Here is a 20,670-nt window from a genome sequence, read left to right on the forward strand (position 1 = left end):
TCACAAGTGCCACGGACCAGCATTCAGCAGTGCCTTCATTCCAGGCTGAGCACAGACAGGATGGTGTTGAACAGCACCCACACCTGCTGGCACAGCACAGCACTGTCCTCCTGCCAAACCTGAGGCGGTCGGACGCCTCTGTGCCTCCTGCAGACCATGAAAAGGTCAGTTTCCATCAGGCCCTGGGAAACACCACCAGAATTTTGCCCAAGCTCCCCTAACTGCTGAGAGCAGCGGCTCTTTCCACTGCAACAGCGGCAACTTAGGACTCATTCTGCAAGAGGTGAAAGAGCTCAGTCACTGTGTTGCATACCCAGGCAGCGTAAGGCAGTACCTGGTTATTCAGATGGGAAAAAGATGTCCCCGGGTGAACAAAAAACCACAACAGACAAGCTGGGTCCTTTTACGTGTCCCTTTAATAAAGTACATTTGCATAGTTATCTTACAACTTGGTTTCAACCCAAAGATGAACAATTGCCTCATGCTAAGCACAGCCTGCATTTGCATGTCCAGACAGTCATCCTTGCACATTAATACTCCAGCTCCAAGAGAACAACAGAAGATACTTTAAGGCAGCACACACCGTTCAGCAGCAGTTTATTGGTTCATTACATGGAAGCAGCGTCGCCCCACAGCAGCTCCCAACTGCAGGACACAGTTTGCCAGCGTTCCTACGAGCAGATCTATGCACAGGTGAACCCCATTCAGAAACATCACACAGGGATACAATCTGACAAAGCATCGGGATGGAATAAACGTTGGCTGGTAGGACACCCAGTTACACAACGGCCCCCATTTTCATAGCAAACAGCACTAGGTAAGTACTGCGCTGCAGGCAATGCCACCTTTTGCTCTCCTGGATGGCTTCAAATTTAACTGTTAATGCCTGGTTGCTCTGAGAAGCATTTGGGCTCTAAGGGCCAAAGGGGGGATCGGCAGTTCAGCCGGTATCTCTTGTTTTCAACCTGTCCTCAGCTGCTCAAAAATTCTTCCCCCAGATTAATACTGCTTCTATAGCTACACCTTGTTTTAAAACCCAGCCATTAATATACCCTCAGCACAGCCTTTCCTACTGATAACCTGATGTATTTGTCCAGCTCTTTCTGCTCCAGCACACGACAAGAACAGACAAGAGCTCTCAGGTGACTGCACCTGATGTGCACAAGGGCAGGGGCTGCGGTTTCTCCAGTCAGCATTAGAAAAGTCTGCTATTATAATCAGTAATAGAAGATCTGGGGTGTACTCAGGTAATACTGAAACATCAGGAGAAGCTGTGAAAGCCCCCAGTGCTTCATGGCAATGCTCAGCAGTTTAAAGTAGAGGGGCAGCTGTTTCAATGGTTATAACCACCTACATACCCAAACACGGGGCTGCTTGTGTGAGATGGTCCTCATACACCCCGACTGTACCACCCAACAATGGGTGCAAGGCCAGCTGCTTTTACCCAGTGCCGTAATGCTACAATTCCTGCATCATTCCAGATGGGAATGTAGTCTTCCTTTCCTGCCCTCCAAATTAGCAGCAGTTTGGCACTGAAGGAAAGCACTGAACGTTGGGGAGAATCAGCTGAGCTCCGATCCCACAGGAGAGCAGTGCCTTGTGGACATGGGGCAATCTGTAAGACCACCAGATAATTCAACCATAGGGAGGGATTGCTTGATACCATTCAGCAGCTTTTAGCAGAAATACTGAATAAAGTAGCTTCAAAAGGAAATCAAGCCAGGCAGAACACTGCAGAAATGACTGAGCACATCATCCTCCTACAGCAACGTGATCTCATCCCATAGCAAAGTACTGGCTGAGACAAAATACACCCAGAGTAAAAACCCACCTGTAGTTTTCTGTAGGCACATTGCCATGGTCAATATTGCACAAAAGAGATAACTTTGACCTAAAGGGCACATCCACACCATTGGATAAAGCATATTAAATACATTACATTCCGCTCTTTCAATAGAGAAAGGCTGTTACATCTCTGCAGTTTGATCTGATCGTACCTTCCCAACATTCACAGATACGTATGTGTAGGGTTGTAAACATTTCTGATTGCATAAGTGACCTTTGCTGTTTTGTTACCGAGTTCAGAAACCAACTAAATTAAATAGATTAATTAAATTACCTACATCTCTCCCACCCCTCAGACAAGCAGCCTGCTGCTGCCAACTCCTTTCATCCAGAGGGGCATTGGGGTTACAGCCCTCCAGTTCTGCTCCCTCCCTCCTCACACCAACAGTGGTATCATAGTGTAACTGTGCCCTCTGCCTTAAACCCAGATTCTCTGCCTTCAGGCTCCGGGTGTCTCTTAGTGTTCCTTTTCTGCCAGCGCCAGAGGGAGGGGGCTGACAGCACAGAGGCTGTGTAAGCGCTTACTGCATTAACCACTACGATTTGCTGTTGGCCAAAACTGAAAGCATCAGTGAGCTGTCAGAATAAAATGCTTAAAGGACGTTGGTTAAGGATAGGGCATATCGAGCCTAAACAACCTGAATTCCTGCCATAGGGCTACTGTGAAGGAAGATAACGAATACATATCTTCCATTCTATGCTTAATACCTCTTTCTCTGATATAAAGGTTACTTAAGAGGCACAGCTGCCCCAGACCCAACAGATCTCAACCTTGGATCATGTGGTATATTTGGAATCACAGTGACCACCAGCAAACAGGGAAGGTTTGTTTTCTGGGTGCACCCTACAGGCTGTCAATTTTATAGCTCAATATGTTATACATGAAATCAAGTAAATTAAAACAGCAACCAGCAAACATTTTAATTCTGCAAAGTATGTACATTACAACATCAAAAGAACACAGCTCCCCGTTCAAAGCAGATAAACTGTGCAAATAGTGGGTCTTTGTGTGCCTGCAATCCCACCACGCAAACGATAACTGGATATGCATGCTAATGATTATTAGCTAAGGATTATCAACGCCAAAGAAAAACGCTAAAGGAAACGAGAATGAGCAGCAGTGAAAGCCACACAAAGACCCACTATCCTTTCTTTTACAAATCAGTGGTAACTGTAGATAAGAAAACCCACGATAACCTAATTTCTTGACTGGATCTAGCATTCAAGCGAAGCGAAAGGATTGTTTCATTGATACGTGAGCAGGGCTGGCCACCCTGCCGCCACGCTACAGTCAAACTCGGATAGTGGGTCTCTGAGGTGCTTTCACACTGGAAGACAACATTGGGTCCTAAAAAAAAACAAAACAAAAACAAAAACAAAATGAAGGATAAAATGGACGTAAATTTGAAGAGTGAAACATGAGTTCTACGGACAGACAACAAGGAACGACCAACACAGCTTTCTGCAAACAGCCATCATGCACTTCTGCTCTGTAAGGCGGCAAGTTATAAACACGCACAGCACTGAGCAGCTGTGATGCTCATCACTGACTCAGAGACACGCTGCAGTGACTCAGCTGAAGAAAGCTCCTTCCCAAGGAAGCCTTCTGTTACCGCACCAAGCCGAGCCCTGGGCTCCTTGTAAAAGGCAAGGCAACATTCCCTGAGACTTCAACAAAGCCAGGATTCCTCCTAAAAAAAAACTTGTGGTGAGGCGTTAGGAAAGCAGAGTGTGGACTTGTAATGAAAAATCAAACGGTTCAACCTGCTCTACTCTGTGCTAAGGCTGGGATGACAAAATCGTGTCTCTGCTATTTGTTAAGATGATCCCCATCACTCAATTCTGATTCCCATCAGAAACCCAAAGCTGTGAGATCTAAGAGCAGGCACTGCTATGTCAGGGTAAAAGCTGGGTATGCCCTGGATTTATGGGCTCTCCTTCAGCCCACAGCCCAGATTCGGAAGCTTGAAAGACCTGACTGAGATTCACCGCGTCTTTTTAAACACACGGAATGACAACGTGACAACAGGGACTGATCTCACATTTGTTTCCTGGTAAAGAGGGGGAATGTTCTGTTGAACAAAACCTTACAGTGTCCTGGAACCCTCACATGTTAGAAAGTGCACTCAGATCTGTGGCATGCAGTGCTTCAAAGCCACTGATCCCGTCAGCTCTTAGTGCCGAACCAAAAAGAGATGTTCCTCAGCAATAACTTTGTTTTGACGTGTTGTCCATACACAGACACTCAAACACAGCCACCCCAAGCACATCAGTGCAGAACCCAGCTCTTCCCTATGAAACATCCTCAAAAATGGGTCAGCTTCACTAATCAGAGGATGGTGGGCAGGAATTATGAACTTCAATGCACAGAGAAGCTTCTAGGAAGGCAGCTCCTTGTTGAAAGGACAAGACTCAGCTCATCTCTCCAATATGTCACGTGTAGATGGAAGGTTTTAGCGGGGAGGGGGTGGAAATTGGGTTCTCCAGTGGTGTTACTAAAAACATCCAGGAAATTCACACTGCTGCCCTATGTGTGCCAAGAGCAGGAAGAACACGTGGCAGGCCTGCACCAAGGAGATAGCAGACGTGCATAAGATCTCACCCTGGATGGATCAACGAGCACTCAAAGAACAGAAGGGAACATATTCCTTTAGGTAAATCTACAACTACGTATGCTTTAAAGCCTCCTCTTCTTTATGTGGATGACTTGGGGCAGACATTAGAAAAAGGGCTAATGTTACTGAAACATGAACAACTCTTACTGACAACAAGGTCACTGAGAGCACAACCCAGTATTTTCTGGTCTGCAATGACCAAGGCCTGGGTTGTAGTAAAAGATGCTGGCAGAGCTACAGCACACTGAATTGTTTTTCCTCCTTGCAGAGTCCTATGCCAGAACGCAACCCAAAAAGAGGTTACCCTTGTCAGCATCATTTCTTCTGCCCAGAGAGCTACTGACACAGCTTGAGAGAAGAACTACCTAAGGAGAACCTTGTTAGGGAGGTCTGCCTCATGGGGATGACCAGTGAGCCCCAGGAGTACAAAAGGTGGTCCATATAACAGAGTTTACATTTGAGGGGAAAGCAGAATTGTCACAAGCCTCAAACCTCTGTGAGTAAACCCAATTTGTTCCCATTCAAATACCCTTACATTCAACTGGCCAGGAGAGACAGTGGGAGATGTGTTTGTCAACAGAAGCACTGCAATATTCACGCCAACCAAGTAGGGGTGACACCTGCTCTTCAGTGACTGCTGCTGGCTGGCCCTGTCAATGCAATCTCAAAGGACAACTCTCGTCACACAGCCACAATCCGAAGGCTGAGAACAAGACAACCTAATGATCTATCAGCAAACAAAGAGAAAGACTATCACGTCAAATGTTTCCAATTGCAGTTTGATCTCAGGACTGCTTCTGTTGAAAACTGATGTGCAACCATCCTGCACTCATCACATCCAGCTACTCAAGTCACTGATGTGATAAGCAAAGATCCTCCTCATTTTTGAAAAATTCTGGAGTGTTTAATCACAGAATGGCCTGGGTTGAAAAGGACCACAATGATCATCCAGTTTCAACCCCCTGCTGTGTGCAGGGTCGCCAACCTGCAGACCAGGCTGCCCAGAGCCACATCCAGCCTGGCCTTGAATGCCTGCAGGGATGGGGCATCCACAGCCTCCTTGGGCAACCTGTTCAGTGTGTCACCACCCTCTGGGTGAAAAACTCAGCCAGAACCTTAATTTCATGGCCTGGCTGGATGCAGTCCGTGCTATTTTATCCAAATTGTAAGCAAACAAAAGATTTCTAAAGAAATAGATCAATCTTTAGATGAGCCCAATCAAAAGTTGTTTAGGTTCAGTCTAAATGCAGCATTTTTTGACATCATCAAAAACATTTAGAATACATGAAATAAGAATGCGTTACCTGGAACATTAGCACAGATGTAATTTAACTACAAATAAAACCTGAATAGGGCATTCTAGCCAGGTACGACAGCTACTGGGGGGACAACCCAAGCTGGACCTACATCATCACACCTGGGAATTCTTCTCTAACAACCACACTAAGTTCATCTAATCTCAAGCGCAAGCTGCTCCCACAGACCAGCTGCAGGTTTTTAAGGGTATACCTCAACCAGAATTCCAGATGTATGCTTTTATACTGCAAAAAATGCGCATGATGCCTAGTGGAAAAAACAGCAAGGGAAAGGATGTGGCTTGCTAAGTGAAAGGGACAACTTTCACATCACCTACCCAAACCCTAAATGGGGCTCCGAAAGCCACGAATGTCGCGGGCTGATGGAACGCTGATTTAATTCAAGTGCCCAAGGATGGAAAGCTGAAGGAGGAGTAAGAGCAGAGCTCATTTTCTCTGAGGAAAGCTGACAAAAGAAACGGCAACTAAAAACACCCAAACGGGTGGGTGAGGAACCAGAAACATTTCCTATATTTACATGCAAAAAAAGATCTGACCTTCAGACAGGCAAATGTTCTGGAATTACAGAATATTCCTACAATGAAGCATAATACACCTGCACTGGCTTCTGGTCAGTACAAGCTATCAAACACGAGATAGCTGTACACCAGCTGCTCTTTAGGTGGACACCTACTGGATGTTTTGCTCCAGCTCACCCTCACACTCTCACTACTGCAGTCTGGCTGGTTGGTAATCTGATGGTTATTTGTAGGTTAAATAGAGTAATAAAGTATTTAAAAGAGCATTTAAAATCCCAATAACTTTGGTTGGTGCTCCAAGCTGAAAGCAAAAAAAACAGTAATGCACTTTGGAAAGAAAGAAGCAAAATGGTTTTTAATAAAATAGTTGCTTACACTGCTGACTCGGATCAGAATCTGTGGTCATCTTCACGTAGTTGGAAGGGAAGAGACCTGTCACACCATTGATTTCTCCTTGCCACCAGTCAGCATCATCTTTGCTCAGCACGTTGATGAGCTGCCCTTTGGAGAAGCTGAGCTCGTCTTCATTGTTTGCCATGTAATCATACATTGCTATTACTTGGCACACTACGAAGAAAAAGCAGAGTTAGCAGAATGCTGTGACATGAAGCATTAAGGCAGTTTTTCAGTATTTTGTGTAGATATGGCAAAGAAACAACAACTTCACATCAAGTGCTACAGAAAAACACCAGACATGATCACAGCTTGCTATGGAATCAAATGGCAAGAAGGGGCTTCCAAGCGAGGTGAGTGTGGCTCTGCAACGCAGGCAGAAAAGTTTAAAAGCTTTATAAAGTAGTATAAGGTGGGGCAGGGAGCCCATGAAGGACTGCTGAAAGCAAATGGGAGATTCTCCCTTTTGTGGACAGAAATAATATCTGAATGGACACATATGCCAAAAGACTCGGATTTGGACTAGGACTTCACCTTGTACAGCAAAGCACAGTCAGATAAGGCTATGAAACACAGTGTTAATTCAAATTAGTATGTGAACAAAGTAGTTCAATAATATACTCTAAACGAAATACAAATAAGACCATTTTTTTTTCACCTGAGTGGGCAGCAGATGTGGTTCGCTCGCTGCTCGGACCCAGTAACTTCACATGGCTGGCAGGGAACCATCCTTTCTGTCTCTTTTTCCCTCTTGCCTGTTGAAATGGGTATAATACAGTCAAGAAACAAAACAGCATAAGGACTGGAAAAGCACAACAGATGTATCACACAGTTCTGCCTAAGGAAAACAAAGCTGGTCTTCCAACAGCAATTAAGCACTAAGTATCTCAGAAGGTAAGATCTGACTGAAGGATGAAACAACCAAACTCAAATAAAGCTGCGTCTCGACTTGCTCTGACAAATACGTACATTCAAAGGTTTTAAGAGCAGCTAATCATTTCACAGTAGGGCTGCACATCTGCTCTAAGAAAATTCCACTTGCACATCAATTTAAGAGTCTCTAACGAGGAACTGCAGCTTTCCAAGCAGCTTTCAGTGTGCTCTACTCACTTGTTCATTTCAAGTTAAACCAAAGAACCCCTCAATGCTGCTTGTCAAGTCAGGATTCCTGTTCCTCCAACCACTCACCTGCAGCTCTCCTTGCCACCATCCACTAGCATTTTTCTTCAGGATAAGAATGAGCTGCCCGGGAGCAAGACTAAGTTGTTCACTTCCTGATGCAGCATAAGCAGTAGTTACCTGAGCAATTTCTGAAAAGAAGGGATATTAATTGTCTTTGGTATATTTTCACTACAATAAGAGCTATTTCTAAAGAAGAAAGTTGGTATTTATCTTGCAGGTAAGCACACTGGCAGACCTTAAAACACTTCCATGAACACACGTGCTTTATTAATCACTTCAAACACAGTCCAAAACGTTGAGAAGTTATAATGTACTCACCAGGTTTCTTATTTATTGTTCCAGCTTTGCCAGCATTACTAGAACCCTGTAACAAAGACACAACAATATTCTTTGCATGTTTAATAAAACCAGCAGAGTTTATTCAGGCTGTTTATAAGCACGTGGCATGTACATACATTGCAACTCTGAGCCCTAATTTAACAGAACACCAAGATCCAGCTGTGAGACCAACAGTGGGACACCGTGGTTACAGCACTGATCTGGAAGTCAAGTCCCCTAGGATTCTCTTTCCTGTCAAGCAATTTTATCTCTGCTTAAAATCAGCGTTTAACAGACAGGTATCAATAACAGAAATATACCAAAACAGAGAAAAAGCATCGTTATGCAAGACTCAAAGTAAGAACTCACTTCTTGATCCTTTGGTCTGACATAATTGGAGGGGAAGATCCCAGTTCTGTCATCGATGCTCCCTGTCCACCATTCCCCTTCTTTCTGGGTCACCAGGATTTCCTCGCCTTCAGTGAAAGTCAAGTCTCCAGGCTCAGAGCTTGAATATGAATACAGCGCAACGTACTCTGCACAAACAGTACATATAAAGGTGGAGAGAACATCTTCAGATGGGAAGATTAAAGTCCATCAGACACAAGAATCTTGGATGTCTGCACCCCTCATGGTGTCTGTAGTGTGGATCATGTCATAGAATCGTGGAATGGCCTGGGCTGAAAAGTTCCACAGTGACCACCTGGGTTCAACCCCCTGCTGTGTGCAGGGTTGCCAATCAGAAGCCCAGGCTGCCCAGAGCCACATCCAGCCTGGCCTTGAATGCCTGCAGGGATGGGGCATCCACAGCCTCCTTGGGCAACCTGTTCCAGTGCATCACCACCCTCTGGGTATAAAACTTCCTCCTAAGATCCAACCTAAACCTGCCCTGAATGTCCTAGCAAGCCTGTGAAACAACCCACCTTACAGCCTGCCATCACAGCTTGTCTCATGCTCACACCTCTGAGTTAAGGATGCACAACGTTCTACAGATACGAATTTGGCAGTGAGTTACCACACTTGGAACACACTGCAGATAAGCAGAAGCCTGAAGAACTTACACCCAATTGTACAAAGCAAAAAAAAAACCAACAAACAAAAAAACCCAAGCAAAGAAAATCAAACCCAACCAAACACCACCAACGCGCCTACGCTCAACCTGAATTAGTTACAAATATTACCTAAGTTCTCATTCTCAGATTCTCCTAACTATAGCTCAGCACTTGCACAGTATTTTCTGGTCAAGCACTAAAGGAATTGTTCAGACACGTCTCACATATTTCAGCTCCATCACGCACTGTTATGCTCTCTTACCCTCTCCTGCTGGGTAGGGCTGTGCACCGGACTTCTTCACTGCTGCATAAACAGCTTCTGGTCTGGAGACATGAAAAAGGACATTTGAATAATCAAAATGCTGACCAACGCATCCCTTTATTAGGATGAGCCTAAGCTCGCTCCAGTGTCTCCAAGTTGCTATTTCTTCATTATAAAAGCTCCCTCCCCTTTCAACAAGTGACATATCACTGGTTTTAAGAGCTGAGCAGCAGCCAAGAGCACACCACACCACACCACACTTCAAAAACAATGTCAGACTATATGACTGGAAGGTATTATTCACACCCATAAAGATTTCTGCCCAATCTTCTCGTTCTGAACTATTTCTAACAACTTTCATCACAACACGATGAGAACAATTCACACACAGCAGCGCAGCCACTCAAGCATTGATAAGACTTAAGTAACCACCCTAAGGAATAATCAGCCATCGCTGACTTCTCACAGGACTCACCTTGGAAGCCTGTTCATTTACACAGCCGTGAGCCCAACATTAATTGGCTTCCAAGAATGAAGTAATAAAAGCCTAAAACTGTACGGTGTAAATCAAAGAGCATCCAGGATCTTCACTGCAATCCTTTGGCACTCCGGAACACCTCTCTTTGATAACTACCAAATACAATAGCAGTCAAAGTTACACTTACTCCTCTTTCTTCTCACTTCCAGGTAAGAGCTTGACGTAAGACTTGGGAAACCAACCCCTTCCTCCATGCACCTCCCCAAACCACCAGTTTTCCTGCTGCTCCAGGACAGAAATGATATCGTTTTTGGAGAAGTTCAAGTGGTTATCTTTTTTTGCAGTCCAAGAGCAAAGTGCTTGTGCTTTCAAGTTCTCAACGGGCTGCCCCTGGTAAGACAGAAGCAGAGGTGTGTTAGCAGTCCCCTTCACTGGTGTGAGTGTTAAACATTCACTGACACTTCACTTATTGCAGTCTAAGCGAGTTCATTCCTAACTGCTGGATGCTTTTTTGTCATCTAGACAATGTTTTACAGAAGTGACTAAGAAACAATCTCCACTGTTTCCTATCTGTTACAAATATAAAGTGTTTAATTACAGATGAAAACTATCATGACTCAGAAATGCACTGCACGTGTCCTCTCGGTCCACAGTCCACTGGTGGATGGAGTCACATCAGAACACACAACGTACCTGTCCATGAATGGGTGACACAGACCCAGGGGACACAGTGCGGGTAAAAGCTGACTTCTGTTGCCACGCTGCATTAACGTTCAGGCTGGAGAAATGCACGTTCTCGGCATAATGTGACTCTTCTGCACAATTTGCTTGTGAAAGCGGTCTGCAAATCGAAGACAGACATAATAAAGACACAGCACTTTTTATTCTAAAAGCACTTCACACAGAATCACTACTTTTTAGAACACAGATACAAAACAAGGAATACTACAGTTGTGGATGCCCCATCCCTGCAGGCATTCAAGGCCAGGCTGGATGTGGCTCTGGGCAGCCTGGTCTGCTGGTTGGTGACCTGCACACAGCAGGAGGTTGAAACCAGATGAGCAGTGTGGTCCTTTTCAACCCAGGCCATACCATACAGCATGTTACCTTAACTTTGAACAAGCAATCTGAACACAAATACAACAGAACTCACTCTGAAGCAGCTGAGGTAGTAGACAAAGATACTGTAGGAGGAAGTAAGGCCTTCTTAGGAGATAAAGCTTTTTCTCCTTCTGGCATTCTTTCCACATAATTGCATGGAAACCAACCAATACGCCCATGGAAGCTCCCATAAAGCCAGCCAGGCTCTCCAACATTTTTTTCATCAACCTACAGACAGGAGGATAAACACAAAGAAAACACAATTTGCTGTGTGGAACAACAGGATATCTATCACATGTCAGCATCTGTTGGTAGAGCAAACAGCACAGGCAGCACTCGCAGGGTCAGCATTTGCAATTCTCTCTCCTTCCAGAATTGAGCGGATTACACACTGGTGGTGACACAGTTGTATTGTGCCTCCTGCAGCTCCTCCCCAGGTAACAAACCAACTCAGTGACTTGTGGAGGCCAGCAGAGACAGCCTTGGGTTGTGTGCTCCTCAAATAGGACACAAATCATGTGACACTGAGGGACAGATAACACCAGAAGCAATTCTGGCTTGCCCAAATTACAATGACTTGTGTTGCATTTCATTGACTGCATGGCCAAGAAGCAGAGGCTGGGTAGAGCAGCACGTGAAAACTAACACAGTTTTAAGAGCTGTGCTGCTCTTAAATGAGGAAGCCCAAATCTCTCTCAGTAATCTTAGTTTTTATTAAAAGACAAAACGTGCTGAGCCTCCAATTAACTTTGTTCACAACTCATCCAAAAATGTTATTTACTGTAACGATTAAGGGCGGAGCATTTGTGCTACACATCTATGTCAGTACAGAAGCTTCCATCATGCTGCATATCATCAAAGGCAGAGGAAGAAAAAACGGGCTAAAATTAGCAGCTAATCAAGTCCCAGCAGCCAGTTTAGCTTAGTTGAGGTTGGGGGTAGAAAAGGAGGTGGTGGCTGCTGGCGTATTTTTAAAATAAGACAGGAGCAGTTCAATGAGAAAGCCAGTTCTATCTGAAAAGGAAGCCAAAACAACACCAGCCTCTTTTGTTTCCTCTCAGGGTCAGAAGAAAGGAGCTGTTTTGTGACAAGCTAAATACAAATGGCAAATCTCACCTGAATTATATCTCCAGCATTAAAGCTCATCTCATCATGATTCCTTGCTTCAAACGGATATAAAGCTCTGTAATTTACAAAGGCAACAGAATTCCTGGATTCTGAATTACTGACGGCATTGCCTGAAATGATAAGAAAACACATCAGCATTGAAGGCCAGGCTGGATGTGGCTCTGGGCAGCCTGGGCTGCTGGTTGGTGACCCTGAACACAGCAGGGGGTTGAAACTGGATGAGCACTGCAGTCCTTTTCAACCCAGACCATTCTATGGTTCTATCTTTCTGCACCCCAGCTGGTTCTCATTTAACTCAGCAATTAAACCAGCTGATCAGAACTGGCACTAAAGAAAGCTGAATTAAAGACAAGTCATCTTTTGGGAAAATACTGTTAAATGAGGATTTCTGAAGACCACTGGAGAAAGTCAAGCTGACTTCAGTTCTACTTTTGTTAATCAGAGGTACTGAGTGGTGCAAAAATAAGTGGATTTCAGTGTTAATAAACCACTGAGGATTACCCTGTGCATCCACTCATCACCTGACAAAGCCGCTCCATGTTGGCCTTCTGCTTTAATGACAGAAAGATCAGATCTTACAGAGCACTACAGTATTTCTGTTTCCAACACCTACAATTTGTCAGCCATGATCACTGGAGGATTTGCCACTGGGGCCACAGGTGGTAAAAACTTATAAGAGACAAACTAAACCAATAGGATGATTTACAGCTAACTGAAGACACAGAACAGTGTTTTGTTCATAATAAGAGGCAGTAAGTCTGCCACAGAGTCACACTAACACACCTAAAGAATGAGAAATGACTTAGAAAAGCAAGAACCACCAAGGCAACATCCTAACTAAGAGTACCTTCGTTTGTCCAGGGTGGCTTAAGACTTTTGCCCTCTGCTGGTTTCAACAGATCTCCAAACTTGTCACTTATGTTTAATTTAGCAGCGTGTTTCTCTGTCTCGTGAGAGTTGGTGACTTCTTTCATCTTCTTTATTTCTTCATTCTGCTTACGCTTCCCCTCAGCTTCTTTAGCAATTTGTTCTTGCTTTCTTCTCTCTTCTTCCAGTTGTCTCTGCCGTTGCTCTGTTTCTCTCAAGATCCCGGCTTGCCTGTTTTTCTCCTCCTCTTCATGAAGCTTTTCCTGCACCTTTTCCTGCATTCTCTCTTCTTCTAATCGCTTCTTTTTCTCCTCCTCTTCCCTTCGGATATTTTCCTGCCATTGGTTCTCTTTCTCCCGTTTTGCTTTCCTAAAAAGAACAAAATGAGAGAGGGGTAGAACATTCATCTGAAAACGAAACAGTGACATCTTAGAACAGCAAGTATAAAAACTACTGCTTCTTAATCAGCAACACAAGAGAAACTATACTTGTTTGGAATGAGACCATGAGAAAGCAAGAGGCAACAACTGAAAAGCTTAATTTCTTGATACAAGCTGAGCAGTGCAAAACCAGCACCTCATACACGAATCATGATTAGCTCAAAGATGTAGTTCAACATTCTGGTCCTCATCCTCAAACAGGAATCAAACTTGCAGTTCAAAACCAGCTCACTTATTGAGCTCCCAAGATTAACACAAGCACTGGCACAGCTGCCCGGGGAGCTGGGGGAGTCAGCGTCCATGGAGGTGCTCCAGAAGCGTGGGGATGTGGCCCTGAGGGACGTGGGCAGTGGGCATGGGGGGGTGGGATGGGGTTGGACTTGGGGGTCTTAGAAGTCTTTTCCAACCTGAATGATTTGAAGAATCAATACGTCAATGTCCTTCCTACTGTCTAAGTACCTATTCCACAAGTGAATTAATATACACGACAAAGAACTAGCAGCTATTCAAGAAGCATTTAAGGAGATATTTAAGAACTTATCAAAGGTAACAACAGAAATAGAAAACATGAGGGATTTTAGAAGTGTGAGAATTAATAACTGCAGTGCTGCACCAAGGCCTGGGGCCCTCAATACAGGAAGGACGTGGAGATCTTGGAACAGGAGCACAGGAGACCACTAAGATAATCAGAAGGAGGGAGCACCTCTCTTATGAGGAAAGGTTGAGGGAACTGGGCTTGTTTAGCTCAGAGAAGAGAAGGCTCTGGGGAGATCTCATTGCAGCCTTCCAATACTTCAAGGGAGCTTATAAACAGGAGGTGGGACAGCTGTTTATGAGGGTGGGTAGAGATAAACAAGGGGGAATGGTTTTAAACTGAGACAGAGGAGATTTAGGTTAGATATTAGGAGGAAGTTTTTCACCCAGAGGCGGTTACGCACTGGAACAGGTTGCCCAAGGAAGCTGTGGATGCCCCATCCCTGCAGGCATTCAAGGCCAGGCTGGATGTGGCTCTGGGCAGCCTGGGCTGCTGGTTGGTGACCCTGCAAACAGCAGGGGGGGTTGAAAGTAGATGGGCATTGTGGTCCTTTTTCAATCCCGGTCATTCCGTGATTATGATAAAAAGAAGCCAAAAATACTAATAGAAAGTGTTGCTTGGCTTATTTGCTCTTGAAACTTGAGTTTCTAAATTACACGAAAAGACAAAAATAGATCAGAAAAAGGAAATGCAGAACACCTTGTATCAGTGGTACTCCATTTAAACTGCTTTCTCAAGGCAGCAAACCAGGATGTATTTTTGCCATTCTACTTCCTGTCTATTAAAACCAGGATCTTTAAGACATCACGGCTCTCGTTTGCTTTAAAAGCTGCAATGCTGATGATTTAAGATATGGTACCTTGCAGCCTCATCTTCCAGCCGCTTTTTCTGCACAAGTTCAGCTCTTCTTTTCTCTACCTCTCTGATCTTGCTCTGTTTGATCTTATGAAGCTGCTCCAAGGCTAATTGCTGTGTGCTGTAGCTTTCTCTCAGGTCCTAATAAGGAAACACAACGAAGTACATCAAAAGAAATGAACCCAATCTTTTGGGAGAAACACCCAAGCACTGTAACACTTTGTGAGCCCAAGTACAATTTTATCCATACAAACGAACAACGTAACACTGAGTTATTAACAATCCCTGAAGGTCACTGTAGAGTCAGGTTTGCAAGTCCTTTCTTAGAACTTAGGCTTTCAAAGAGCCCTTCAGACGTACACCTGCTGGAAACAACAAACGTGACAGGAAACAGGAAAAGATAAAACTTCATGTATAAATACAACACATTGTAAGGACAAAGATGACAATGAAGCACACTCTGAAAAACCACAGAACACACCATTGAAGAGGCAGACTTCAACTGAAAGCCAACACAGTGGTTTATGATTCTATGAACACATAAAGCTGAGAATACATCCCCTGTGCTCCCCTCTGCAATGTTTCTGTTCATTCCCAATTGTAAAATACAACCACAAATTGCTGCATGGAAATGGAAGACTGAAATTATTCGAGCAGAATAAGAAGGAGCAGTTCCTTAACTCCATCAAAAACCTTAAGAACATCCTCATTAGGTTTACCACTGCAGGCAGCTACAGCCTAACACACCCACACCGCCTTCTTCCTCCTACTTTTTGGGGCACATTCTTCAGTTCCTATTCCACCTCCCTCTGATTATGGATATTTTCACAGGACATGAGCATGAATCTTTGGGATAATTACATTTACAGGAGACAAAACCAGCAATAATTCCAATACTTTGAGAACTTACTTTGTCACAGTACAAAGCTGGATGCCACGCTACTATGAGGCATCCCACTGGCACACACTGAGCTACGTGGTGTATTCTGACTTTCTGTATCTGATATGAAACGCAAATAAAGCAGTTATGAACGATCTGTTCCCACCACAGTAAACACCGCCAACAACAATCACAGTTCCTGCAATAAGGGCAAGGTAACAAGACTTCCATGCTAGTGAACGTCTCAAACAGATGCATTTGCTACTGTTCTTTCCCCCTAATGTGTTCAGTTGAAAACATTTTCTCATGCTACACGAAAACTGAGGATTACTATGGAAACAAACTCTCATTTCTTTGATTTAAGAAGGAAAAAAACCCAAGCCAGATTTCTGACACCAGCAGACAAAAGCAGCGTGGAGGAAAAACAGGAAGCAAGCTTTAGTAGGGGGTTAATCTAGAGGTTTCAAAGGATGGCCGCTGCTGTGCCATATGTCATCATCTGGGCACTGATACCATTTCAGTCTCAAATTCAGAATTCATATACCTGACTCCATATACCTGATGAGGTCCAGAGCACCTCCCCTACAACGACAGGCTGAGGGAGCTGGGCTTGTTCAGCCTAGAGAAACAAAGGCTGCGGGGTGACCTCACTGCAGCCTTCCAGTACCTAAAGGGAGCCTATAAACAGGAGGGGAGTCGACTCTTTACAGAGGTTAATGGCAGGAGAAGGGGAAGAGGTTTTAAGTTGAAGGAGGAAAGATTTAGGTTGAATGTCAGGGGGAAGTTCTTTACTATGAGAGTGGTGAGGTGCTGGAACAGCTGCCCAGAGAGGCTGTGGATGCCCCGTCCATCCCTGGAGGTGTTCAAGGCCAGGTTGGATGGGGCCCTGGGCAGCCTGAGCTGGTATTAAATGTGGAGGTTGTGTGGCCCTGCCTGTGGAAGGGGCTGGAGCTTTGCGATCTTTGAGGTCCCTTCCAACCCAACCATTCTATGACTCTATGATTCCCAGCTTCAGGTGTATGAACGTAGGCACAGTCAGACACATAGAGAGCAACAGATGGAAAGCTGGGAGAAGACACCATTTCCATCTTAGACAGTGCTCTTTTTGTTGATGTTACCTTAACTAAAAAGAAAATGTCGAATAAAACAATTTAAACACAGCCCATTAAGAACAAAAATAGCGATCATCACTTTGCAGTTTGGCCTTATAAGCAGGTAAACAAAATTGTACGTCTTTATGAGGATTTAAAAGCTAGCAGGAAGAGCAAAACTACTGGTTTTGTTTTAGGAAAATGTCTTTAACGTAAGTTATACATCCAAACAGAAAAGGTGAGCAGAGGAAAAAAAAAACACAAGTGAAGTAATTCAAAAAGCAAAAGAGCCAAAGATTAGAAAATAACCTTAAGTAAGAGGAAGAGGTGGTTGAGACAGCTTAGCAGAGACAAAAGGCACTGAAGAACAGAATCATCCATACTGTCACACTGTAAGATAAGGCAGATAAAAAGCTAATTAATCTTTGCACCGTATTTCAGAAAACATTTCAGGGAAGACTAAAGAGCGGATGCAGCCACTGAACACGGCAAGCCATGCAAGCACACAAGGAACTAAAAATGCACATGGCCAATGTTTCGTGCAGCCCGTTCTTTTGGCAAGAAAAGAAACTTAGAAATGCTTACAAATTCATCCCTGTTCTTTTCAATGGCGAGCGTAGAGCCCTCACATTGGCCCAGCACAAATGCATTGCACAGGAATACAGCTCACATCACTGCCACTGAGAGTAGGCCAGGAAATAAAGTTAAGCAGATGCATGCCTGAGCGCTGTACGCATTGTTAGGTACATTGAGAGTTGCTGCTGAAACAAAAATAGTTTTAGGGCCAGCAGTCAACATTTACCACCTTATCCTCAAAGAAGCAGCCTATGCTGACTTACAAACAGCAGCCAAGTCTGCTACTGGATCCTGTGTGATATACTGTAAAACCCTGCATTCCTTTCAACAAGAATTAAATGTTCACAAGTCAGAAATTGAAGCCCCATAAGAAAACTGTATAACCCCATAAGTAAAGAACCTCCAAGAGCCTAAGCAACCTCAGTTCCAAAGCAAAGGTTGAGAGTGAGCAACAGTCGATTCATGCAAAGCAACGATCAGCAAGATGTGGATACTTTAGTACATGAGCGATAGCTTTGAATGGGTTGTTCCTGTGCTACAAGACTTCTGGTAATTCTTATGTGACACTAAAAGTTGGGTATGACCTTTTGGAAGCGCCACACACCTTCACACAGGGATGAAGAAATTACTGGATGTATTGAGAGAACACACATACCTTAAGCTGACTGTTAAACGCATCCATTTCAGCAAGTTTAGAAGCAGTTTCCTTCTCAAGGGCATCTAATTGTTCCTTCAGTCTTTGGCACAGTTCTTCCTTTTCTAGAGACTTCTTTTGCACTGAAGCAACTCCTGCATCTGCATTAGAAGAAAGATAAGCAACCTGACAAGGATTTTTGCTCTCAGATTTTCTCCCCAATGTACATACATACATTCCCAGATCCATTCCTTACAAAAATCATTTGACTTACCCTCGTGTTGGCATACAGCACAAAGAAGGGGGCCAACAGCTACCTGACACGTACAGGCGTTACATGTAATACGGAATACTTAACAAATGGTTTTTCATATCATGTTAGATCAATTCACAACAAGCTTCAAAAGGCAGGAATTTGCAGTGTGCTTTGATACAACGTTCAGTGTAAACTTTTAATGACCCCCCCCCAAATTAATGCTATCAAGAACCCACTGTGTAGTAAGGATCACAGCGTCTGAGGATTGTACAGTCTACAGAAATGAATTTTTAAGCAAAAACGTGCTTATTTGCTCCTTATTTACAACATGGCAGAAGTAATGGAACGCAGATACAACAACTCTTAGGCAGTTCTCACTGAAAAAGATATTAAAACAAAGGTAGGACTGGCCCCCCTATACTCTACAGCTTGTTTTTTTCCAACAGTATGGTGTAAAATGACAAACACCCAGCAATGTGAACCACACAGAACTCATCTGCACGAACTTACTTTGAGCGCTGTCGAGTTGAACGTTTTTAATTCTTTCATTTAACAGCTGCTTCTCAGGAACTAAACAGGTCAGCTTGTTCTGATACTCCTGTAGAGATTGAAGAGAGCATAACAAATGTTTAATCCTGTTCATACAGCTGTGTGCAAGAACTGTCAGACATAACCCCAAGTCACTTTAATGAAGCATGGATGCAAGTTACCACTACAGGGCAGAGGAAAAACTACTTTTATACTCATTGTATGAACAACATTAACACCAAATACTTCTTAATCTTTAAATCTTTTCGCAGTTGGAAGAAAAAAAAAATTAACAGATTTATTAAAAGTAGAAACTATCATGAGAACTGAGCTACAGGCTCCTTAGAACTTTTTACATGTTCTGACAGGGATAGGTCAAAGGGGAATAGCTTTACACTAAAAAAGGTGAGATTTAGGTTAGATGTCAAATTATTTGCTCAGAGAGCGGTGAGGCACTGGCACAGTCTCTCCAGAGAAGCTGTGGTTGCCCCATCCCTGAAGACGTTCAAGGCCAGGTTGGATGGGGCACTGAGCAGCCTGAGCTGGTGGGTGACAACCTTGCCTACAGCAGAAGGTTGGAAGTGGAAGGGCTTTAAGGTCCCTTCCAATCTAAGCCATTCTATTCACTGCCTCAAGTCTAACACAAAAACCCTCACAAAAAAACTGAGGCTGGAACCATCACAGTAACGATTAAAATGTCGTCACTATTATCAGTTCAAAACAGTTCTGACTACTGTCTGCATTCAATTATCAGCTTCTTGTTGTACGTGCAATCAATTCTTTCGCACCAAAAATAAGCCTAAAAAACCTCTGCAGTGCTGACGGCCTTGCAGACTCAAACTGATACACTATTCCTCCCTGTTGGAGCACATAAAATTACTGAAACACAAAGCAGGAAATAAAGGAGAATTAAAAGCTTATCAGAAAGTGATCTACCTGAAGTTGCTGTTGTAGTTGCTTGACTTCCATAATTCCTTGGTCACATTTTCTATCTAAAGCCTCCAGCTCAGCCTTCCGAATCTGCTTTTTGCTTCGAATATCTTGCAATCTGCCTGAAATTTGCTGATGTTTGTCTGTCTAGAAAGAAATCAGAGTAATTACATATAGCAACAAAGCCTTTCTTTACTACATCCGCAGGCATGTTACTACACAATCAACTTCCTACAAGAACTCAAAAATACCTGGTTTAGATTGCTCATCCAAAGCAGAGTGAAGCTCCTAGCACACCATTCTCTATACTCTAAGATTGGCATACTTCAAAATATCACATTTCATTTCAAGTTGGCCAGTAAAATGCATATCTTACCAGAGCTTCTAATTCAAGGTTAAGGCTCTTCTTCTTAGAGGTCAACTTGATAATTTCTTCTTGTTCCCTGTTACGTTGATTAAGAAGTTCTTGGCGGCGAATTCTCTCCCATTCCAAACGCCGCTGGCGCTCAAGTTCTTGCTTTGCTGCCTACGGAAAAGTTACACTGCTTTAAATCACCACACAGATACAGAACACTAAGATCATGTTTTAATACAATGTGCAGCAACATAATGGATTGCTTTTCTCAAAATGATCTTGTAACTTCAGCATCGAAGAATGGAGGAAGCGATCCTCTAAGATCCTGTATGCCATGCTCCTATCCCTTATAAAGCTATTTGAAGAAAGATGCACAATTCAGAGAGGGGGAAAAAATTCAGCTTAGAAAACTGACAATAAACGAGCACACTGCATTACTCTTAACCCCTTCTGAGTATTTCACAGAACTCTATAAAACATGAAACGCTTACATATGCATTGAGACCCCAGCTAGA

The 20,670-nt window shown here is 43.7% G+C and overlaps 1 protein-coding gene across 8 annotated transcripts in view; it reads right to left on the reverse strand.

Moving 5' to 3' along the window:
* ITSN2 (intersectin 2) overlaps window positions 1-20,670 on the reverse strand; it is a 58,971-nt gene that overhangs the window by 9,199 nt on the left and 29,102 nt on the right. For 5 of the 8 annotated variants that reach the window (XM_015859536.2, XM_015859537.2, XM_015859539.2 and 2 more), the window contains 17 exons: window positions 20,177-20,326; window positions 19,807-19,947; window positions 18,853-18,940; window positions 18,108-18,247; window positions 17,186-17,266; window positions 14,910-15,046; window positions 13,056-13,444; window positions 12,197-12,318; window positions 11,133-11,308; window positions 10,673-10,820; window positions 10,167-10,369; window positions 9,502-9,563; window positions 8,557-8,723; window positions 8,188-8,233; window positions 7,876-7,997; window positions 7,346-7,442; window positions 6,670-6,861 (listed from right to left, as the gene is read on the reverse strand). In XM_015859536.2, the coding sequence (XP_015715022.1) occupies window positions 6,670-6,861; window positions 7,346-7,442; window positions 7,876-7,997; window positions 8,188-8,233; window positions 8,557-8,723; window positions 9,502-9,563; window positions 10,167-10,369; window positions 10,673-10,820; window positions 11,133-11,308; window positions 12,197-12,318; window positions 13,056-13,444; window positions 14,910-15,046; window positions 17,186-17,266; window positions 18,108-18,247; window positions 18,853-18,940; window positions 19,807-19,947; window positions 20,177-20,326 (2,461 nt within the window). The other 3 variants (XM_032443410.1, XM_032443411.1, XM_015859541.2) reach the window with 3 other exon arrangements.

This window comes from Coturnix japonica, chromosome 3 (genome assembly GCF_001577835.2).
Source record: "Coturnix japonica isolate 7356 chromosome 3, Coturnix japonica 2.1, whole genome shotgun sequence".
Classification (NCBI taxonomy): domain Eukaryota; kingdom Metazoa; phylum Chordata; class Aves; order Galliformes; family Phasianidae; genus Coturnix; species Coturnix japonica.